The sequence below is a fragment of the Nasonia vitripennis genome, chromosome 2 (genome assembly GCF_009193385.2).
Source record: "Nasonia vitripennis strain AsymCx chromosome 2, Nvit_psr_1.1, whole genome shotgun sequence".
NCBI classification, from domain to species: Eukaryota; Metazoa; Arthropoda; class Insecta; order Hymenoptera; family Pteromalidae; genus Nasonia; species Nasonia vitripennis.
The window spans coordinates 31795946-31820322 of record NC_045758.1 but is presented as its reverse complement, the minus strand read 5'-3'; the positions used below and the strand labels follow the sequence as shown (position 1 = coordinate 31820322).

Below are 24377 nucleotides of genomic sequence, written 5' to 3'. Positions count from 1 at the left end.
GTCCCCTTATGACATTATAATAGCCGCAGCAGCTTTTTCCCCAACCACTCGCAACTCGATGACGAATCTCTGAAATTTGCATTACCTTTTCATCCTCTTTGGACAAAAGCCGCGGTAGCCGACGCGTATTTGCGTAGGACATTAGCAACAGCAGTAGTTCATCCCGCGAGTGATAAACGCGAGCCTGCGTATACGGCAATCATTTCCGGATTCCGCGCGAGGTGTCAAGTGTGTGTCGCGCGCGACGTCGCCTCCATTAGCAGTGTAGCAGTAGTAGTCCCGCGGACAAAGAGGAACTGGTCTGTGCATCAGCGCAAAGCGATAATGAACGCGCGCCGAGCCATATCCAACTGGAACCACTGGACCATTCAATTATAGCGATTTCAAGAGCTGAGTGCATGTGTACCGTACACGCTGCGATTAAACTAACGCCGTCGTGGCGCTATATAAAGCGAGAGAGGATATAAGTAGTAGGTCGGTTAATTTTACTGTGGGAATGGCTAGGTCGAGTGGAGGCTTTTTTTGCCAAGAGTCGCCTTTAACCGTTCGGAGAAGCTGCTGCTTCGCGGAAAGCCGCAGCTCTATTGTTCCGAGGGAGTTTGAGAAATTCCTGGACAATCAGGGGAGAGAAGAAGCTGTTTGTCATCGTCTCCTATTGGACTCCATCTGCGGCTTTATGATGGGCCGATTATTCCGCGAACTGGTTTTATAATGATCGATTCCGATGACAGGGAGGACACATCGCGAAACGCATGCGCGAGTGATTAACGATTTTTTTTTCGGTGGAAATTGCAACACGATCGTTAAGTAAGAACGTCAACCGATTCGGAGTGCCTAATATGGATCCGGTCATCCAACGTGACGAAAGTCCGAGATGCGTGAGTTTTAATTGAATCTTCGCTTAAGAGAAGCCACACGCGACCCGATTGTCCGTATGAAATCGAGAGCACGGCTATTTTCTAAAATTCGTTTTCACCGCGACGATAACATGCCTCTCCCGTACGAAGTAGTCGTGTAAACCTCAACGCTCGGGATTACTTTCTCGTCGGCTGGAAAAGGCCTCTCCCGTATAGAAAAGCGCGTTCAAGAAACGGGTTTTCTTAATTTCGAATGTAAATTTCGATTTTCTTATCTCTCCATCGATTATCCTCGTCTTACAAAGCTGTAATTACCGGCTATCGTCGGGTTCGTGGGTGATCCCTCCCAAACAGTTCGATAAATCATCCAAAAACTGTTTTAACGTCCTGGCGAACGAGAGCGGCGGTAAAAAGTCTTTACGACTATACTTGCGCGAGCGGCCGTAAAATTACGCTGCCGTAATCAGCGCAATTAAAAAATACTCGACTGCTGGTAAACAAGGCTTATTCTCTCCCCGCGAGATGAGTATTGATATTCCATAACTCACATCAGCGCTTGTGTATACAGTCTACAGAGGTGAGCGACAAACAAGAGCAAAGAAGCCTCCAATCCAAAGCCATTCTACTCCATCTCGCGGAAGCGCGCAGCGTTCAATTATCGCGATTTATTCGCACACGTCGCGGCCCATACAGACGTCGATTCGCCGCGTGCGACATTGTCCCTTCGCCGATGGTATAGAGCTTCGCGCGACTATACGGCATCGTTTACAACTAATCAACGCTTTCTCCGCGAGAACGACTGCGATGCTGAGCTATATGACGCGCCGAGCCGAGCTTGTCCGACTGGATAGCAGCTGCAGCCGACCTTGCTCGAGAGCTCGTCCTACCAGCGTCTTTATCTCCGCTCGATTTTCTAGACTGGTTCGCTCCTATAAGATTTCCTCTCCTATGGGACACTGTATGCCGATGGCTGTGGGCGACTACCGATACGTTTTTGTTGGTCCACTCAACTATTACGCCCGCGACGATGATGATCTCGAGGACCACTATGACTCACACGCGCGTATCCCATTGAAATGTAAATTCGTTTACCTAGGAATTCCTGTCGAATTAATCGTGCGCGCCCAAGGCGGAAAAACAGGCGACTCTATCGCGCGTCTGATACATAGAAGGAACGAAATTAACAGCCGTCGCTGTTAGTTTCGGGCGAAAAAATTGTTTGGACTGAGCGCGCGCACGCTTCGAGGCGAAACGATATTTCACGGCTGGCAAAAAACGTAAACAGCATTTTTTCGCGGGCGTAGTAAAATTATACGGCGCCGTAGTAAAAGCTAAGAATAGATCTCCGCAGTTCTCGCGCTCATATAGCAGAGCCGATGATGCATGAATAAGCCGGTTTATAATGTATGCATTTTTCCTCCCGGACACTCTATCTCACCTACGATCGGCAGATACGGAGATAAAGCATCTCTCGCGTCCTTTGCGTAATTGGCCGCGTTAAATGCCGAAACGAGACTTCGATTTCGAGCGACAAATCCCTTAAGCAACGTTTACATAAACAAATCCGATCGCTATATGTACACACAGGGAACAACTGCGAATTTCATCACATCGATAAGGCAGGCCCCTTAATATAATACCGATCATAACCGGACTATCAATCATAGATAGAAAATCTGCATAAGGTCGTATATTTCAGCAGCGCTATCCGGGAGATCGATAAGTATCGGCTATACAGCTATATGTACACAGCACTGCAGGACGTCGCTCTCTCTCTCTCTCCGACTCGCCATCGCATTTCGTTTTCCGCGCGCTCTCGAGGAGAGAATCGGTAATTATTAGGCGTGTCGCGTATAGACAGCAGAATGGGGTCGTCGGAACTCGGAAGGATCGGCATTCCTTCGCACCATCGACACGACGGCGACGACGACGCTGGGAGTATAGCGAAGCGTATTATATTATTACGATTCTCGGAAGCGTCGTTCGCGCGCTTCTTTTGTCGGAGCCGTTCTTTTTTTTCTTCTCTCTAACCGACTGGAAAGTAGGTAGGGAGGACTTTCGGTTTTTGCGCGACGATTGCTATCGTGGAAACTGCCTTGAGAGGGTGAAAATCGGTTTGTTCCGAGGAGAAACAAAAGGGCCTGTATCGAGGTTTCGGTTTCCTGCTAGTGCGTAGGTGCGAGGAAAAAAGTGGCACGCGCGCGCGTTTTATCGTATTACACGGCAGGTACATAAATAAAGCGGAATTTCTCTATTACTTAACAACGACACGCTGCTGGTGAGAGAACTCAACGATCGGCAAACAAATGCTCGATCCTAGAGCGCAATAACTCTCCGATTCCGGCGCGGAGAATTTTAATTGCGCCCGGTATAATAAATTCGTAACAATATATTAGTATATCTCAGCGCGCGGGCCGCGTAATTTAATTTATGCACAGAGCGAGAAGTTACGCGCTGAAAAAAAGTCTCTCTCGCACAATATATAAGTCGAACGATAAATTAGCCGCGGTCGAGCGCGCTGACACGTTTTCAATCAAACCACGACGACGACGACGACGACGACGACGACGAAAGCGAGCCACATTACGAACAGTCGAAAAGCTTTCGCAAGAAGCTGCGCACGCGCATATTACAGGAGTATAGAGAGACTCGTAAATTAAAATCTCGAGGCGTAGTCTCACGGGGGCAGGTTATCGAGGGCGGTAACAGTAAATCGAGTAGGAAAGCATTACTCTCGCGCGCGCGACGCCTACGAATTCCGCTGCAGAATCTTCTCTACACACGCGAGTGAGACTAGACCCACAGCTGCTGCTGCTGGTACCGTTTCTTGCGTCACGACGACGACGATGATGACTGTCGCGCTCTCACGTGCGTGTTTCTGCGATGTGAGTCAGATGTAACGCAAGCTATCTTATAAACGATACGAGATCGAGGAATGCCGACCTTGATCGCTTGAAATTCCCGCCCATTTTTCCGAGAATCGCTTTTTGCGCGTTTCTTTCGACAACCCGGAGATGTAACGGCCATTCAATTAACTTTTACGAGCCGCCGCTTATACACATCGGCTTTTCGTGGATATCGCGAAAATTCACACACACACACACACACACACACACATTCACCGCCGCGGTGATTTATAGCCCGAGCGCTGTAAATCATCGGTGCAGACGAGTTTTGAATAAAAGTGCGCATGTGCATAAGGGACGAGATCGCTCTTTGTGCGCTATGTATATCGGCTTTTTATATACACGTATAGTACACATACTGCACACACAGTGTCTTAACGATTTAATGGCTCTCGGAACGCCGCGTAATTAAGCTGCGCGACAACTATCGTCGCCCGAGCTGCAATTACTCTCGGGGACGTTATTATAATGTGTACATAATAACGTGTGTGCGCAATTATGAAATTTGTAAGGGAACAACGCGCGAGAAACGTATAGACACACAGTATCTCGATACACCGCGGATATAATAGGCGTCCGGGTTCGGTACAAGCACGATTAAAACATCTTTCCTTATTCGTCTCCGCCGCGGTCGCGCTCGGATATAAATCATTCCGGAGAAAATCCAGGGAAAATTCAAACTCCTATCGATATATAGCTCTCTAACAACGTGTGGCGCGGTGCGGGCATTTTTCCGATGGAAAACAATTTTAACCGCGAAGGATGCGCCGCCGCTCAGCATAAATGGAAAAACCTGTTTCCGCGCGCGCGATAAGCGCAATTATATGCGCGCGAAATCTCGGCGCTAGTCGGGAGTCTTCTATTTTAAACGAGCGTCGTCGGACAGATAAGGGGATGCGCGCAGTCCTTCGATCGGGGAAAAATTCACTCGAAGCTTTTCTAATTAATGGACAATAATTTCGTTCGCCAATCAACGGAGCGAGAGCCCTCTCCTCGCCGACGAACCCCCTGCAACCGCGCTTTTCCCGGTATCAGCAAAAAAAATTCCCCTCCGCGTAAAACTCCCCAGTCTCATCTTCGCGAGTGGTAGCGCGAAATGGAATCTCCGGTCAGCAGCGGCAGCCTCTCGGTATAAAATTACCGGAGGGAGAAAGAGAGAGAGAGAGAGAGAGAGAAAGAGAGAGAGAGAGAGAGAGAGAGAGAGAGATTTAACCGAGCATCCGATTCCAGGGACCGATAGCCGCGCGCGCAAACGTACGATATCGCACAAATCACCGCGCGCGCGAGCGAGCGTCTTTTAACTCGGCATCTCGCGCTCTTGAGAGTAAGAGAGAGGGGGCTTGGATCCAGTTTATACGGTAATTTATTAGACGCGTAAAACTGGTACCAGGGTCGACGTACCCGAGCGCCTTTTCCTCTGCTTCTCTTCTTTTCGTCGCGAGTGGTATTATATAACCCCTCCCCCCCTCCCCCCAGATATGCACGCGCGGGCCTGATCGATACGCGCCGATACTGCTGACGAGCCATTATCGATGTGCTTTTTTTCTCGAGAGAGAGAGAGAGAGAGAGAGATACTTTTGAATTTTTTCTGGTCGTGCAAGCTACCTCTTCCGATGAAGTAGCTTACGAGAAACTAAAAGAGCGAGGGACACGCGGTATTAATTTATTCTCGCGGAATGTACTTACACCCGAGCAATTAATCGCGAGCAGATCTGCATCTCTTCAGCTCTCTGCCGTGCTGAGGGAGTCATGAATTTTAATCAGCTCTGGACGTGCATCAAAATCAAAGGTGTATCGACGATATTTTTCGCGAAAAGCCCCGACGACCTCTCTCACGAGATTCCCGATTGGCGTAATGCATTTTTGTATATAATACTCGCGCGCGCGAGGCAGCTCTTCATAAAAATTTATGATCGGACGAAAGAGTTCCTTTAAGATCCTCCGAACTCGATGTAGATTCTCCCTCGGATTAAACCCACCCTTTTAAAATTCTTTCTCTTCCTTCCCTCCGAGGCCGTATACACGCGCGTGTACGAGTGCCAGCAGAGGCAAATTAATCAACGCCGCGCACAGAGCGAGTCGTATCTGCGATCGTCCGTCAGAAGTGAGTAGGTATATATTCGCGGTAAACGGGCGTTCTGTAATTACGAGCTTTATTATATACGGAAAGATTTTATTAAGCGGACACGAAAACGCAATAAAACGGGGGGTATAACCGATACAGTGCAACAGCTCTGGCATAATCATAATTAATGAGACACACACAATAATCTGGCTTTTTTGAGCCGAACAAGCGTAACAAAGCGAGAGATAAGGATCGCATAAAATCACGCGTCACATACGCTAATGGTCACTTTATATTAGATTACAACACTGTCGAATAACGAAAATCCATCAGCGCATCGCATTTCGCTCCATTACGACAAGAAAATGTACGCGTGTACAACGCGCCACAACCTATATAATAATGGCGAAGAGATACACCTTCTTTATTATTTCGCTTCGGATATACACGCGCGAGTATATAGTATACGCGATGGTGTATCCGCGAGGATCTCGTGAGAAGTCCGCTCACGATTTTAGCGGTGAATCGACTCTTTTCAAGCGTGTGTTCCGCCTATTCGAGCATTCCATTAAATTTATTCTATACCGCTCTCGCCGTGTGCATCCCTTTATCTCGCCTGTGTATATTCGATTCTTATTTCCTATCGACTTTATCGATGGATCCCGCGCGCATCTCGTATAATGTGGGAATCTTCGCTCTCGGAATCTATACGTATTTTCGAATCTCGTGTATTATTAGATAACGCAGATCCTCCGCTTGTATTATAACAAAGATACTACACACACAGCAGCTGCAGCTCAGCGTATTGTATATCAAATGCTCGTGTAAGTTAGCCCACATATTATACAGATCCATGAACCCGCGTTGGATTTCCATAGATCTCCCTGTACACTCGCGCTCGCGCGCGCGCGACTCGTGGCAACTATATAGGTATAACCAGCTTCGATCGACCGGCTTGCAGCGTTTCGATATCCGATACTCTCGCGCGCGCAGCTTATAGTGGGCTGCAGTATCAATGGAACGAGTAAAAGAGCGAGAGAGACCTTCGAGTCGGCGAGTAAAGGTCCGAGAAATTATAAGTACTTCATGCACGTGGGATTTTACTATCTCGCGGGATTTTTCTTGTAGCGTCGAGTGTGCGCTGCATTTTCCACGCTTTAACGATTCTCCTCCGCGCGTACGTGTGTGTGTCGTTTTTTTTTTATTTTGCCGGACGTTAAGCGCATGCATTTATTATGCAAAAAAGATCACGGCGATACTATAGATTAATGTAATTTGTCGGAATTTATACATTTTTCAGTTTCGACGCGCGAGTCTCCGGAGAAGGGCTCGAGCAATAATGTTTTAAATAATTATCGTGAAGCGAAGGTTGGAGGGAAAAAATGCGTGTGTATGTCGCGCGGAGTGAGGTAAGCGGAGAACGTGTAGTTGACCATTAAAATTACCGAGCAATTTGTCGCCGGGCCGTACTTCTTTTACTCTCTCTCTCTCCACTTCTCTTGGGTATTAGTGGCTTCGAAATTATCGAATTAGTTCGCGGCTAAGTCGATACAAATTTCTTCGGTGTATAGGAGAGAAAACGTGCTGGAAGAAAGTATTAGAATGCAGCTAGGGCGTTTCGAAGACAACGAAAGCCGTCAGCTTAACAAGAGCGCGAGCGGCAATTTATCAATTTCCGGGTCTGAAAGTCATGTAAAATTACGCTCTCCGCTCCATCAGCTCCAATTACCCAGGCGTCGCCCCGAGCGAAGAGGCGAGAAAAAAAACAAACCGCGGGGCGCACGGCTCGAAAAACGCCTAAAAAATTCCACGATTTCCCTCTCGTTCGCGTGCACATATAGTATAATATACGCTGCCACACGCAAACTTCTCTCTCTTCACCCTCTTAAAATTCCTCCTCCTTCGGTCCACTTCTCCGTACAGGTATACACGTACACACATACATAGAGAGAGAGAGAGAGAGAGAGAGAGAGAGAGAGAGAGAGAGAGAGAGAGAGAGAGAGAGAGAGAAGAGATCACTGAGAGAGCAAGAGAGCGCGTGGGTTCGAGCGCTCGACACTCCTCTCTCGCTCACGCGCTATAAAGTTTTGCGAGTTCGACGACCCCGCGCGGAGAGCTGCAGCGGCAGCGCAGCATCTGTCCGAAGGGGCTCCCTTAGGGAGAGTGCATTGTCCGCGCCGCGCGCAACCGACTCCTCCGTACCTGTCTACGTGTGCCTCTCTCTCTCTCTCTCTCTCTCTCTTTCTCTCTGTTGTATAGCTACAGGTATACACACTCTTTCTCTCGCGCGTTTGCCAGCGTGTGTGTGTGTGTGCAAGGGCCGCGAGGAAAGTTCGAGGCCGCTCGCGCGCGCGGGATTGTAATTTCCGTCCCCGGCTTTTTATACGCGAGCTTTCGTCGATGACGGCGGCGACACACAGCTGCTCGGCGAGCACAGGTATAGCATAGCGGATGCGGGACGATTTTTCTTCGCCTTTGTTGTCGTAGGTGCCGCGATTGAATATATCTCGGGAGGGATGAGGGACGGGAATGGAGTTTTGTAACAACGCTGTAACACGTGGGCTCTTTGTGTGTGTGTGTGTGTGTGTGTGTGTGTGTGTGTAATAGAGAGAGCGTCTTTTCGCACCGGGAGATCCGTTCGATTTTTTGTTGGGCACGTAGTACGTATCGTATCGAGCGATGGGGCGAGAGATAAGGTGTGCGTGTGTGCGCGGAGAGAGAAAATTTTCGAGAGCTATATGCTCAGCCTTGTGGAATTAATTGATCCGAATATACGAGTATATTACGTCAGGACAATGCGGGCGCGCGAGGGGAAATATTTTTACAGCTCGGTAATAGATTTCTAATATAATTCGTTGCGTAAGAGGAAAAAGCCTCGTATTATTATGTATATTAATTACATTCGAATATACGCGCGTGAAAACGAGATCCATCGCGCGGGAAAGTGTCCGTTGTTGAAAAATCGAAAGTCGCGCTCGCGCGCGAGATTGAGATTTCAGAGTTTAATAATCGTAAACAGATGTATCCCTTTGAGCGCTCGCTTGTACGCGTTCTCCTCTCGCTCTCAGCTCGTGCCTACATTTATCACGTCAAAAGTTTAATCACATAATGCTCGTTGTTTTCTTCGTACGTATACACAGAGAGCGGGACGCTCGCGCCCGGAGGTTTCACGTTATAATTAAATACGCGACGTTAAAATTCAAGATGATTAATGATCGCGCGGCCTTCCAAGGCTGAAAATTATCTCAAAATATCCTCTCCGCGACTGATTCAATATAACTTTTTGTTAATAGACTTGGCGCTGCGCGCACTGGAGTAGACTATTACTTCATTAGCTTATTAAACGAAATATAAATGCTTGGTTGATATTTTTAATAGTTGTTTTCTATCACGGAAATATATCAAACTTTACAATATATTATTCATATAAATTTCAAAATTGCCACGGTTTCGTCGCCAACTTCCTTTTAAAATTTTAAGGTTATGTCTCAACTCAGTTCGCGTCAACGTTCACATCGTGTTTCTTTTCGTAACAATAATAATATTTACAATAGAATATTATAAATACACAAATTATAATTTGATATGTATTATAGTATTATATTACGTCTTTATCAATATTTGAATCAATTTCAGAAATCAAAAACAAATCAAAAAAATTCTAACGATACTTTTGACGCATGCGCACTACATGAGCCAATCATATTGACGACGCATTCTTGGCTTCACTTCATCCGGTCATAACTTTTTTATATAGGGATTACAATACTCGCGTCCGTATGTACAGTACACACGTATCTGACTGACGGGATTAATATCGCATTTCGTTGCGAGTATTTCTCGTGTATTATAAACCGACGAGAGAAACATAATTAAATCCTGACAAATGGACGCGTGTAGCTACACGTGTGCTACCACACGACGCACAAAACCGGCGCGTTTTCACTTGCGGCCTTACGTCACATGTACGCACCGAGAGAAAAAAGGCGATACAAGCAGGGCAGAGAGTCAAAAGAGCGAGAAATTTTTCTCCCATTTAAGCGACTTGCTTTCACTCCACTGTACATCAAGCCCGAATTAAGAATATATCTTTCTCTAACTGGCCGTTCTTCTCGGAGCTACATAACACACGGGCCGATCACGCTGATGTCTGCCGTACAAAAGCCAGATCCTATCTCACCAGACGCGCCCGATGATGTTGATGAATCGGCGAACGCCCCGAAAAATACCATCGCGCTCGATCTATGGCTGCATATAAAAAGGTCACACGTCTAAGCCCCGCGGTCTATAACTATATACGCGAAGAAGAGTGTCGAACGCCGCTATTACACGGCTATAGCGCACGCCGATCACGTCTTCTCCGATATACGTATGCACCGGCACGCTTCGATGACAGAGAGATCGGAATCGAGGCTAATCGGATTGGATTATCGGAGAAAGTTTGACTGCGGAGCCTATAGGGCTTGCGAAAGGGACTACAGTGTCTGCATCGCGAGCGCATCGCTTGTGACAGATTTAGCACCCGCACGCCGATCCGCAGAAAAATCGGCCGATTTTTTCTTTCAGCTTGACTCGAGCGCGAATAATATACCTGCAGGGCTTTTCGCAAGAGCACATTCCGCGCTGCTCTCGCGTGAATGTAATTCTTTAGGATCACACGCGCGCCGTTTGTTGTCTCGAGAGCGACACGTTTCGAAACATTTTTAGGCATTGCACCGAAAATTTTGCCGTTTACCTCAAAGCATCTCTCGGTTCTAGCCACTGAAAAATTACTTGACACTCGCAAGAGAACAATTCTTTTCTCCAGAAAACTCGAGTGCTTTCTGTAATTCCTCCGCACTGACAAAGTCAATTCGGCTCTCAGCACGCTATAATTCAACTTCAGACTTAATAACCAATTTAATTTTATCTACCAAAAATTTTTTTGTTCCCTTCATTTCCCCTCATTACAAAAAAGGCCCCACACGCTTTCGTTCGAGAAATTCTCCTTCTCTTCGAGAAATAAAAACACACTAGAGAGCCATACTCGAACCAAAGCAAACAGCGCATAGAGTGTACCAAGACTCTCGGGGCTCCAATTTCAGGCATCGTCATCATCGATGTCAAAAGAAATCACTTGCGGTGAGAATGTTAATAATGATCGATTGGCTTTTAATGTCGAAATCACGCGCCAGAGAGAGACGTGCGTATCGTTGACTCGCGCAGGTTCGAGAGTGTTTGTTAAGGAGAGGAGCAGAACGCGCTTGATCGTCTGTTATTCCAGTGCGCGGCTTTCGAGATAATGCGAAACACGTTTCACGCATATTAACGGCAGGAGATTGTCCAGCGGTAAACGCCCCCGGCAACAATTGCTCCGAGTGTTTTATTTAACAGCGCGCGGCCCCGTTATAGCGCTTTATTTTCGAGTCTTTCATATAGCGGAGCGAAATGAAAAGGGAAAAATTATACGCACGAAATTAATGTAGTACGGCGCGTAACGACGGCTTTCAAGCTTATTGGCGCTACTTACGCGCAACGATTCTTTTACTCCGGGCATTTTAGTCCAGTCTCTTTCTTCGCTTTCCCAACGCCGGCCGATTACCCGGCTAATGAATTAATCTGGTTTTCTCTCGAGCTATAAGAATCTAGCCAAATTGCCCGGTATTTTCACGGGGAAAAAAATATTTACACCCAATAGCGCCGGCTCTTACGACATGCAATTACTCCACCCGATGAAGTCAACAATACCTCGAGACGCATTCCTTCGCACGCAGCTAAAGTTACGCAAAGAAGACGTTAAACGTAATGCGCATTACGCGCATCGCCGCGAACTAATCGATAAGGAAAAAAGATGCACGGAGAACAATCCTTCGACTGCCAGAGCGAAAATTCATCGGAAGCACGGAAGAATTCACGTTATAACGAGTATAATAAGTCCGTTAATACGTTCATTGCACAACGTGTGACGCGCGATGTACAATAAAGAAAGCACATTCTTTTCAACCAAACCAAGCGCCTATGCTCACGCGATTGCGACGAGATTTTCTCAACGAGATCTTCGCTAATTGTAAGATCGGGGGCAACGCCGAAAGTCCTTGTTTTGTTCTGTGCTCTCTCGGCTGTATACGAATTCAGACGCGTGGAAATGGAAAGTGAAGGAGGAAGGCATGGCTCTTGCGTAATTCGAGAGCACGCGTGTGTGCACGGTTATATGGTTGGCTCGTTTGTCGCTCGGTCGACCATCGCGTGTGTGAAGATTCGAGGGACGACTGTGCCGGAGATAAAACGCGTGGGCGCAAGCGCGTTATTTTGGACGGCGACTTTTATCGCTTCATTCGGCGAATTTACATGCTCGTAAAGCGGGAATGCGAGGATGTTGTGTATGGCTTCATTTATGCTTTCTTTTGTTTGCCCCAGTGTGCGTTACACCGCGCGGAAGATTTAAGACTCGTTGTAGCGTATGGTTTCTTTGTTGCTGGATCTGTTTCGCAAAACGGACCGAATTTTGCGTATAGCGGATTCCTAGCTGATTGCAATTTTAGTATACGTTTAGAGATCTCGGACACGCTCGGCTTTCTGTGTATAGCAGTGGTTAGAATACAATAAACAACTTAATAACGTATACGTTCCGATCGCGCTCGGCACAATCGGCTCGTTGGCGCGCGCGCGTAATTTGAATCGCGCCGCGAAATTCCGGGTGTGGTTTACCGGCGCACGCGACCCGGCGGAGGAAAACGTGTATACGTGCAGCGTGCAGAATACAATTTTTTCCAAGCTTAATTAATGCGGCGATTGTTGTTTGTTCTTTTGTCCGGGGGCGGCTGATTTTTGTCTTCGATTATACTCTTTCTAATTAGGACAGCGCGGCATTGACAGATTGAGTAATTTCGTTGGCATTGGATTTTGACCCTTCTATTCGAAGACGTATAATATCATCGTTCATCAGTTGCGAATAAGAAAAGCCATCGATTTTCAGGGTAAAAAGTACGGGAGATTCCGTGTAAAGAGTCTCGCCAAAAACCAGTCGCTCTCTCACGTCGAATTCCCAAAGCAGCTCACGATCTCCTGGCAAATAATTTCTCAGGCAACCCATGAAAATGAGAGAAAAAAATCGAATTCCCCACAGATTAGCACGGCTCGAAACAGGTATACAGAAGCCTCCCGTTTTTAGGGACATCACCTTCCCCCTTCTCTCTCTCTCTCTTTCAGCAGGGCTGATGCGAACGATCGCCATTATATCCACCTGCAGCAGTGGTATCCCGCTGAGCCGCCGATGAATTAGCGCGAAACCGAAAGAAGCGGGCGACCTTCGATTCTTTCAAGCTTCGCCGCTCTGCTGTAGCAGCGCCGGCAGCGTCGCGTCTCGCGCCGTAGCTTAGGACGTCCTTTTTTGCGCTTTTGGCGCTCTTCTTTCGCTTATATCGCCCTGTACGTATAATGCTATACATACAATCGCCTCTGCCGCCGCCGCCGCGACCACACCAGTGCGCGCGTCCTTGAGCCATCCAATTATCCGCGGAGCTATCTTCATCGGATATAATACGTATAATGCCTTGGCGCTTTCTTTTCCTTCCGCCGCGAGTTTTATTTGCCCGCGAGGATAGAGGCAGAGAGGAGGATTATATATTTCACTCTCGCTGGTATGCGGCTCTTATCTCGCGATGCGATTTCGTGAACCTTCAATTAGTGTATGTGAGCCTACGAGAGCCTGTGCATACGCGTATTGTGTCTCGAGAGGAGATCGATGATGGGGCTTCGGTTCTCGGGGGCGTTAGGAATATACTTTGGCACTTTTTCAACCTTGACAAACTGGATCGGGTGCGAGAGGCAGCGTTGTTAATTCGAATGCAAATCGCGCCGTTTATACATGCGTTTCGGTCTTCTTTTTAACGTTAATTACAAATCCGGACATTTGCATAGACGATTAAAAACTTTCCTTGATCGTTAGGTACAGACGCGTCCCACATTTCCAACGCCGCGGCCGAAAATGTATTTTTCAACGTCGACCTGGCCGCGCATATTTTTATACTCGATGAAACTCGGAGGCAGCTGCGTATTTAATATCTATACGCAGGATCGTCGTATTATATACGGCCAGTTGGGAAACCGTTTAGTCGAGGAACGGAAGACGCGCTTGCATTTCCCTACAAATTATACTACACGCGGAGTTCCAACTCTTTCTTCTTCTTCTTCTTCTCTTCTTCTTCTCGTTTCTCGCGCATAGCTGTAGATCTCGCCGGACACGAAGCGCATGATATTTCACGTCAATTAGAACCGTAATGGCCGGCTATTATTTATGATCGTGAATTTGAACTCCCTTGTGTGTGTGTATGTGTGTGCGCGTGTGTGTGTGTGTGTGCTTATAATATCCTATCTCGGATCGAAAGCTGCGCATTTTTACCATACGATAATAATGATAATCACGCCTCGTGGAGAGAAAGGTTACGCCCTGGAAACGGTATGCGAAAAATCGGAACAAACGTCGCGTGGTTAGAAGCGATTTGTCGATTGAAATTCGCGTTCGGCCGGCGATTATCGCTCATACGTCATAATTCCAAAGCAGCCGATCGGTATCGCTGCGCGAATCACGAAGACACATTTTCCAATGTGAAAATGAACGGGCGTCTATGTAATTGCACGTAATGGCTCTATTCTCTGTGCTGTGGCTGAGAAAAAATCCACACGTCTGGGGGGAAATGCGATACTCGCCTTTGGCTTATGGATAATCGACTAATTAAGGAATTGTAAAATCGAAGGGGGAACACCGCTTTAATTATCCGCGATAATATTGTGTATAGGTAAATCATAAATTTTGCGCTTATGAAAGGAGTTACCCGATCGCAATCGCGTTAGGAGGAAATAATATAATAGTTTTAAATTTCGCTCGTTCGCATAAGCGCGAGAGTGCAAAGGCAAAGAAAGCAACGTTACATTTCATAACAATGAACGCACGCACACAGTTCACGTAATACGATGTATGAACAAACTGCAGCGCACGCGACTGACCGACGTGCCAAGGGGGGGGGGGGATAATAAAAAAATAATAACCCACCAGGCACAGTATCAATACAATTTACAACTTCCTCCTTCTTCTCTCTGCACACAGGCTGGTTCTCGGTGATATCTGGAAACGGCACATCGGGCGGCGCCAGGGTTTACCGGCGCGTCGAGACGCTCGTCCGAGCCGGAGTTCCTGCTTTCCTGCTCGCGGCACCGCTTCGGGCGTACATCCTCACGCACTCGAAAATGGGTAAGTCTTTCTATGAAATATATCCGCTCTCGCGCGAGCCTCTGACTTTCTATATACATATTATGTGCGCTGCAGCTAGCGATGATTTATCCCGCGAGCGAGAAACTCCCAAAGCGCATTATTCATCGCGGATTTTTGCGCGGCCGAGTGGGCAGCTGCAACAACGCGCGCGCGCGCGGATGTCTGTTATTATACACGCGAGAGCCGTTGTTGCAGAGATGCTGTCACTGACTCTTGTGCTTCGAAGGGATTATGCTAATTTTTCTCTAACGGTCTTGTATACTCTTGTGCGAGAGCTGCTCGAAGATAGATAGAGGGAGAGAGAGAGAGAGAGAGACAATTGAGGATTCTGTCATCCGTCGCGAAAAAGGAAGCAGCGCGATAGAAGCCGCTGAGACGTAATGCAGTTAGTAAATTGATCGGTTTGAAAAATTTTGTTTACTCGGATAGACGCGAAACTTAACGCCGCTAAAATAGAGCCTTTAAGCGGGATAATCGCGTGACAAGTAACGAGCCGAGGATAAAATCCGTCGGAGCGATTATACTTACCGAGCGGAGAAAAAAATATGCGGGAGGAAAGTGATTTTAATTATAGGCACTGCTATAACGATCGCCGTTGAAAGCTCGTTCCCACCGAAGACACAACGTCGAAAGAAAAAAAAAATGAAAAACGAGCATCAGTCTTTCCACGGAGATTTATCGGCCCCAGAAATTTCGGCTGATACGTCTATAAACCATAATACACATACATGTAACGTGCGCGCATACGCGGTCGCGATCTCGCGGCGTTTATATACGGGAGCGGCTTTGCAATCGGTATTGCGTCAATTTCTCTCTCGTGACGAGGCTCGAACGCGCCCATGAACACACACATAGACACACGGCGCCGCGAAAAAGGCAGCGTAACCCTATTGAGAATGTCAGCCCGCTTTGCGCAGAGCAAGACCGATAGATATACCGAGCGCGTGTCGGCACATATAGTTTATATACTGTATTAAACGTGCATAGAATCGCGCGCCTGTGGTCTTGACCCGAATGCCTGACGCAGAGTGGCGAGAACCGCTGCAGCGTGAAATTGGCCAGAAATGCGTGCGCCTACGGGGATTTGCGCCTTACGAATTTTATCTCCGTAACAGCTGAGAGCTATTCAATACACACGCGAGCGGCGCTGCACGAGAGAGAGAGAGAGAGAGAGAGAGAGAGAGCAGATCGAATCTAATTATGAAAGCTGAACGCGCGCAGCTTTCTTTGTCTGTGGCGCTGCGTTATGGAGGTGTATAACACACACACACACACACACATGTGCATGCAGCGGACGTTGCCAAAGTCGCGACGCGCGTAAAAGTTTATGCGTAAGGCAGGAATCGATCGGGGATTTATTAAGCTATTATTGCGATCCGTTTGCGAGTGTGGAATCAAAAGTATGTGGATGTCCGTAGGACACGCTCCTCGCGTGCGCTCTCTCGGGAGATGAGAGACAATAAAGGGACGTCGAGAGGAGGAAAAAGTACACGCAGGTATAATTATGGCGTGTGTGGTTCGCTTGTATAGCCTGAGGATGATTTTGGGATGAACGACCGATGATGAGCGTTTGAGCACTGCTATACGGACTCGTTATCCTCCACTTTGTGTAGCTGTCAATGCACAGATTTGCGCCGCTTAATGCTTTCTGTGTTTGTTTTAAAATTATCTGGAGAATTTTAAAAAACAGGCTAATAAACTTCCTGCACAAATCGTGTACGATCGTTAAAAACAAATAAACATTATATATCCGTCTCGGCCGCGCTGAGATCTGCATTAGGACGCGGACTATCGAGTTTCGACGTGTAACGGTTTTTTTTTAAATTCCATTGCATGTGTTTATTAAAAAACACTTACCAGCCACTGACGATTTACTACAGCATTACATCACTCGGAATAGACGTAGCTTCTGAAACTGAATTACCGAGGATGCGTGGCTTGCGATTGCGGCAGGGCGAGAGGTGGGGGGGGGGGGGCATCGCGACGGTTTCAGTATCGCACTGCAAAAGGGAAATTGACTTTCAATATCGGGGAGCACTGCAAAAGATCGAAAACGTCAACGCTACTTACTCGAGTTCTCGAGTCTTCTCTCGAGCAAGCGTAATGTGCCAACGGATTTTTTGTTCGTAATACTCGCTATTCGCTAGTAAATACTCAATAATGCATTGAAACCTCTTGAAAAGCTGAGTGAGCAAAAAGTCGTTAAAAATTCGGGAAAATAAAGATGGCGTCGAGAGAGACGCCACGGGGGGGGGGCAACGCGCTGCAACAACGGTCACACATCAGAGGCGGCGGAATTTTCTCTCACCGGTAAATAAACATCAAACACAAAAATTATGCACGAGTAGTAACGATATCGTCTTACCTTATAGCTGTAGAAGGGCTGCACGTCAGGTACCGCCATGACTCGAAAATGGCGGAAAAGTCTTTGCTTTGTTTCGCTTGTCGCGAGCGATAAAAACGAAAATTACCGAGTGTCGACAGAAAACGTTACCAAAAGTCAAACTTGCGTGGCTAAACGCATAATTAACCGAAAACTTTGCGAAAAACGCCAATGCGCGAGTCGGTTTCCCCCGGCTTCCTCGAACACCTTCTCGTCTAACGGTTTTTTCTCTCACCCGGCCTAACGAACATCATCATCTGGAACACGCACTGACTCTAAAACCGATACTTTCTTGGTATGCACAGAGCAAAGAAGTCAACGATAAAGAACTTTTATGGGCGAACAAAAAACCCGACGCGCTAACTGACGGTTGCTGTTTCTCCTTCGCCGGCCGCCGAGAAAATGCGCGGGGTGGAGGGCCGGAGGTCGCGGAGGGCGCTAATGTCCCGTCCCAAAAAGTGTCGACCGGAAGTTCGAGATTTTTAAAAATCTCACTAATACTATTGATTGCAATGCTGCAAAATATTAATTCTTTAATACTTTATTTCTAGGATTTATAGGATAACTCGATTTGCATGAAGTATACGAATATATGCGGGATTGTTGTTCAAATATCAGTGTGACGTCATTTTGGCGGGAGATACGAAAAAAGGGCAAAAATTGCGCGTATCGTAAAATACTCTTTAGGCGCGTACCAATAAATGATTGAATAAAAAAAAGAAAAAAAGATAAAAAATAGAATTGAAAAATGAGTATTTGACGTTATTCCTGCGTATAAAAGAGTCAATCACGCGGGTACGAGAATTACAATATACAAGGAACAGCAGAACTTTACTCGTGGATATACTAAGATATGCAAATATATTATTGAATAATTTATCAAGTATACTGCAACTGCACAATAACTCACCGGGCAGGTGAGCAATAATGTAAAGCTTTTGCATAAGCAAACGAGTCCTTATTAATTTTCACTCGACCTTTAACTCGACTGTAAAACGCTAAATCACGATAACGAGCTCCGCACATATACGCGTATATGTGCCTAGGTATCCACGATACTACAAAAAATAACGCGATTTAAAAGCGTAATTTCACCATTGTACGTGTATTACCCAAGCCCATAGAGAATAGAGGTGTATATACTGATATGCAAAGCAAGATTTGAGGAATGACCCACTCCGCACTACTTCGCGCACTCGCAAAGTACAGTCTCATTCTCACATGGAAATTTATGCAAAACCTTATGTAATCGCCTCCTATAAAGCCCGGCGCGAAGAAGCTCATAGAAACTACCTTTGACGCGCAAACACAATATGCATCCTACACTTGCATAAGTCCTCGCTCGACTGAATTTTCACACGCATTCCCGAGCATTTTCAGCAGTAAACCACGGCTATTTACCTAGGGCGGAGCATCGCACTAACGCAGCTAATGTGCACCCACGTACAATGATAATAATAATATAAAAATTTCGTTACAGAGAACGGCAACCTGCGAGCTCACTACACAAAAACGACGATAAGGGCCGGCGAAGTGCTGCGTCTGGTGGCGATATTCCAGGACACGCGCAGGTGCGGTTCGATGTCCTTCAGCATATCGGGCAACTCGTCGGAGCGCGACCAGTACGCCCAGTGCCTCGACCCCCACGGACGCGAGGTCTTCGCACCCCTGTCCGGCCGGGGCGAGTTCTACGCCGTCTGCCAGAGCGACGCGTCCGGCAACAGCATCGACACTGGCAGCGACGCTCTTCTCTACAAGGTATAACATTACAGAACGTAAACTAGCTCGCTTTTACAATATCGCATAGGTCGATCGATCGTTTTACATTGACAATTGAATTTACAAAGGTGCACCAACTGGCGAGGCGACAACTGCCGCTGCGAGTCCGTCTGATAGCCGGTCCGCTACCGGTACCGCTGCCTCGCGAATACGGCGGTCTGATGCAGCTGGAGTCGTCGACGCGCGGACCCATCGTCCTGGGCTGTCTGGTACCGGAGACGCCGGTCTACAACCCGGAGATGCTTGAGCTACTGGTCAGCGGTAACGGCGCGCCGAGGGTCAGGAGGGCCAGACTCGGTTATCCCTCCGAGGCTAGACTTCTCGCGTCGCCTAAAATGCAGCGGTTACTCACCGCTTGCAGGTAAGCGTGTTTTCTTCGTCGGTAATGGAACGTGCATCGGAAAAATCACTTTCCTCTCTTACGCAGTTGGTGCGATTTTCTCGAATTCGAGCTAAGCCGAGCTGGTGAAACAGCCGGTTAAAAACGGCACTTTCTTTATCCAAACAAAGCGAGATGGTCGCGGGATAAAAACAGGTGCCCGTCAGAGCTTCGCGCGCGAACTCGAGTACTCGACATGCAAAACGCGTACTGCAACCAAATTGAAATTCGCCTTTAAGACTCGTGCTATTTTCTCTCTCTCTCTCTCTCTCTCTCTCTCTTTCGAGTTTCTATACGCGACAGGAAAAAGTGACACGCGTCGTTTCGAATTTATTCGGCTCGCTGTTTTACATCGAGCAAAAAGAGAAACGGAGACTCGCGAATCGGTTCCGGTTGGCTAAACAGACGTTAACGTCGCGATTCGATCGATTTCTTTTTGCAAAAGTACATTTATGGCATCTGCATTGCGACACTATAGCCGATTTCAAGATTCAAACGAGCACTTTTTCAACTCTGTTTTTCTATAAGAATCTCTTCTCTGCTAATAAAAAATCCATTTCCAGCCGCGCAGTGGGAGACCGAGCGACCGAGCCTCGCGTTGCCCCGCAGAAGCTTCACTCCGAGGACGAGAACCTCAAGGAGATGCATCTGAAGAAGATCAAGCCCAAGCCCGAAACTAAACCGATTCTTCAGAGTCTTCGCGAAGGTCTGGAACAGCTGAAAAAGCCGGCTGCCAGTCTGAACAGCAGCATCAGCAGCGCGCGTGAAAGCAAGATCGACCGGACACGGAACAACAGCACCGGCAGCTCCAGCAATCCCAGTAATAACAATAACAGCAGCAGCGGAGCCGGTTCCGGTGGTGGCGGTGGATTTTTGGAGCGAATCAGTAAGCTCCGCCAGGCGAGTCGCAGTCGAAATCCGGCCAAGAAATCGGCGTCGTTCACGTTCGCCGTGCGGCCGGAAATAGCTATGAAGGCTGCGCAGAAGTACTCCAGCCTCGAGCCATCCGAGTCGGGCTCGCAGAATCAGCCGATCGGAGGAGCCTCCTCGAAGCAACCGGTCCAGAGATCGATCTCGACCAGCGTCCTTGAGGTACCGCCTGCATCCTCCTCCTCCTCCTCGTCTTCTTCTTCGTCGTCCGCGAATGTCCAGCTCCAGCCAGACTACTCGAGGGTGAGGGATAGCCTGGCACCGGCGACACCGACTCCGAAGCCGGAGCCGATCACGGTCCTGAAGCCGGTCGTCAACGACGAGATCTACGCCGAGATCTGCGAGAACCACGTGCCCGTGAGGCCGACGCCGCCACCGCCACGGCCTCCGAGTCCCAACAAGTGTCCGGGTAGCCACGTCATGGCCAGGATAAAGATTCTGGTGAAGGAGGACCACCAGTACAAGCCGGAGAGAGACGTGATCGACGGCAGGAAACTTGACAGGAAGTACGTGAACTCGATCTTCGTGACCAGCAGTCACAGCCATCACCAGGATTCAATCGTCAACGCCGAGGACGAGATCATCTATAACACCGTCTTCTGACCTCTGCCGCTGAGAGGCCTGTGAGATTCTTCGGATTATTCAGACTATCTTTGGTTATATCACTCTGTAATTATGTACATGGTATTAACGATTAGCTCTTATGTCGTAAGTTTACAACATTTATTTTCTATTCAAATTAAAATTTGTCTAAGAAATTATCATTTGTATCGACGAGTTGTGTGTACAGACTGATGCACGAATTGTACAATGTACAAATGAGATGTAAAAAGTGACCGTTTTTTTAGAAACTTTTCGAGTAACAGAACACTCTGTACATAGTCTACGTATTGTTATAAATACTAACAGTTCGAAAGCTTAGTTCTGTCATATTAATTTACTAAGTTTATAAATGGAACCTCGAGGAGGTTTTCTCAAATAAAAGAATCTAACTTAAATGCGACTGAATATTATTTCTACCCTGGGCAATTCCCGTCCACACACAACGCGACAACGAATGACAATAAAGCTTTCAACATCGATTAATTCAAGTTTCATATTATTTTATTCGAAAATAGAACTTCATTTCTATTTTCTGCAGATTAACGAGTCATATGTACAGATTCTGTACATATCTGTAAAAAAATTTGCAGAATCTTGTAACGTAAGAATTCCACATATCCTTATGAATACTAACATTGCAAAAACCTAGTTCCATCATACGAATGTACAAAGTTTCTTTAAACACAGAAATCAAGCTAAAATTGTACTTGAACCAAGTTTACTTTAATTTCTTTTCACGTCGTTTTTTTTCTCTTCCAAGTTGTTTCTTTGAGGCGATATTCTTTGTTTTGGGGATGACGGATAACTTCTTTTTCTTCAGCTTTGGATAATCATCTATAGCTTTTTTCATCACATCTATTGCCTTTTGAGAGTTTTGATTCAGCGACAATTCTAGCGAAGTATCCAAGAATTTACCCGAAAAGTTCTTAGGGAACAGCGGCTTTTTCAAAAGACTGGCCAAATGAGCGCGTTTGCCTTTCAATTTCCGTTTCAAATCGGCCATTTCTTTAACTTCCATCGTCGTTTCACTGAAATAAGAAAATATTTACTTTTGAGTATGGTACAATAATCATCAAAGCTGTTTAATAATCGACAAAAATAAATAATACTAACAATTCTTCATCGTCCAACAGCAAGTCCATATCTTTAGCAGCCTTTTGCAACCATCCTTTTTGAGAATTATCCCTTCGACACGTTAATTCAAGCTTATCTATTTCCCGAGCTACATTCACTCTCTCTTTAACAGCGACGAGTAAACGATCGACTACCGGGAAAGTTGGTAAGTCCTCAGCTACAAACAAAACCAAATAAATCACGAATCTGTTATCCAAACGAAAATTTTCATCGCCAAATTCTGTACTTACTCCGATTAAGCGTCTTGCAAAGCCTACTGTAGTATGGTTTTTCAGTTGGTTCCATCATTAAAACAGTAATACCTTCTTTTTGTGCTCTGGCTGTTCTTCCACTTCTATGAACGTAACTCTGAAATAGGATAATAAAAATGTCACGTTTTGTGAACGCGTAAAATGATGAATATTTTTACATTTAAATATGTACCTCAGAAGTTCTAGGAACTTGATAATGGATAACGTGTTCAATACAAGGTATGTCTAATCCTCTGGCTGCTACATCTGTAGCTATAAGTAGTCCATTTTCATCAGCTTGGAACCTCTCAAGGTTTTTCAATCTCTGTCTTTGCGGCATACTGGCATGCAGAGGCAAAGGTTTGCACTCTAAAATTCCAAACAAAGTAGCTAATCTCTTCACACAACCGATACTATTACAAAAGACTAACGTTCGTCCTGAATGTCTTTTTAGGAAGTAATAAAGGTAGTAATCTTTGTGATCAATAGTACAGGCTATTCTGCATTCTGTCAAATTCCTGGCAGTACCTATGTCAATCATATCAAATAGCATAATTCACTGTTGATCCTAAATTATTTCACTAAATATTTTAACTAAATTAAAATGTTACCTGTGTCTTTAGTGACATCGATAATTTTTGGATTCTTAACTTTCAACATGTCGATAACTTTTTGTAATTTTTGCCCAGGTGTCAATTTGAAAATTTTGCTTTTAGAGTTGCGAATTTTTTTCCTCTGCAAATAGTCAGGTATATCATGTACCAATGTTAGTGTTGCAGAAAACACAAACGTTTGACGTCTTTTAACTTTTGATTCTACTGAGTTTATCCTTTCTATAATATCGTGTAATTCCAAAAAATGGCCTTTCTCCAACATTCTGTCGGTTTCATCAATGACAAGATACCTGGTAACATCGTCATTGAAAAAAAATTAGAACTGTTTTAACGTGAAAGAAAATTAGAGTAAAGGTATTTATTTTTACTTTACGGATGGTAATTGACTCAAATGAGGATTTCCTTCATCTATGAGCTCCCACAATCTACCAGGAGTAGCAATGACGATCTCGGGACCCTTACTGAGAATTCTTTCTTGCTTCACTGCTGCCATACCGCCAACAACTACTGCGATCTGTTGCAAATAAATTAGGTTACTAAATATTTATCTAATGTATAATGAATCAGTGAATTAATAAAGTACCTTGATATCTGTATACTTTGCTGCTTTAGTCAAGTGATCCTTTATTTGTATAGCCAACTCTCTTGTAGGAGTTAGAATAAGAGCATACAATGGTTTTGTTGGTTTAACATTATCAAACTCATCGAATTTGACATTATTTACAACTTTCACTAAACCAATACCATTTTTATCAATGGATTGCTCTTCAGGCATAGGTTCGTCATTCTCATCACCCTCATTGTCACTTATATCACTTGCAGCTTCCTCATCCTTGTTCACTTCTCTGAATTTACCACTCGTACTTTGCACCGTTTTACCCTCTTTTTTCTGCAGCTCCAGAATGCCATTCAACACGGGTATCCCAAAGGCCAGAGTTTTTCCACTGCCAGTCTCAGCTGCACCTAGAATGTCTCTTCGCCCCAAAATTGCTGGGGGAAGTGCCAAGGCTTGAATCGCTGTTGGTGAATAAAAGTTTTGTTCCACTAAGGCTTCTGTTATAACAGAAGGTACTCCGAGAGTACTCCAGCCCTCGTTATGTTCCGTCGAAACCATTTTTACGACCGCTAATTTAAAATCAATAACCGATAGACATCCCTTTAAAAGTTGTTTTGATTCACTATTTAATAACCTCTAGTCGTTGCGCGTTATATGGTTGGGCCCACGTGCACTGCTTTCCCGGCAACAG

General features: G+C 46.1%; 2 protein-coding genes and 1 long non-coding RNA gene across 3 annotated transcripts in view; 1 reads left to right on the top strand and 2 right to left on the bottom strand.

Moving 5' to 3' along the window:
* LOC103315844 overlaps positions 1–18925 on the bottom strand; it is a 373598-nt gene extending 354673 nt beyond the window's left edge. Inside the window, exon 1 of the long non-coding RNA XR_004344579.1 lies at positions 17444–18925. This is a non-coding gene — a long non-coding RNA (uncharacterized LOC103315844). The remainder of the gene's footprint in view (positions 1–17443) is intronic.
* Positions 1–21547, top strand: part of LOC100678816 — a 27584-nt gene extending 6037 nt beyond the window's left edge. The window contains exons 3-6 of the mRNA XM_031924893.2: positions 14914–15057; positions 18942–19219; positions 19309–19601; positions 20183–21547. Coding sequence (XP_031780753.1) covers positions 14914–15057; positions 18942–19219; positions 19309–19601; positions 20183–21152 — 1685 coding nt within the window. The 3' untranslated portion in view covers positions 21153–21547. The remainder of the gene's footprint in view (positions 1–14913; positions 15058–18941; positions 19220–19308; positions 19602–20182) is intronic.
* Positions 21259–24377, bottom strand: LOC100121097 (ATP-dependent RNA helicase DDX24). Its single transcript, XM_001604632.6, has 7 exons — positions 23714–24377; positions 23499–23644; positions 23128–23420; positions 22710–23044; positions 22517–22634; positions 22266–22443; positions 21259–22180 (listed from the first exon to the last, which is right to left on the bottom strand). The coding sequence occupies exons 1-7, from the start codon at positions 24242–24244 to the stop codon at positions 21871–21873; spliced, it is 1911 nt and encodes a 636-aa protein (XP_001604682.1). The 5' UTR covers positions 24245–24377; the 3' UTR covers positions 21259–21870.

Bases quoted from the DNA above. Each gene is read 5' to 3' on its own strand.
- LOC100121097 (XM_001604632.6), bottom strand. From the start codon at position 24,244: ATGGTTTCGACGGAACATAACGAGGGCTGGAGTACTCTCGGAGTACCT. The intron at 23,645-23,713 runs GTACTTTATTAA...TATTTGCAACAG, and splicing joins CAAAGTATACAGATATCAAG to ATCGCAGTAGTTGTTGGCGG. The intron at 22,181-22,265 runs GTTAGTATTATT...TTCTTATTTCAG, and splicing joins CTGTTGGACGATGAAGAATT to TGAAACGACGATGGAAGTTA.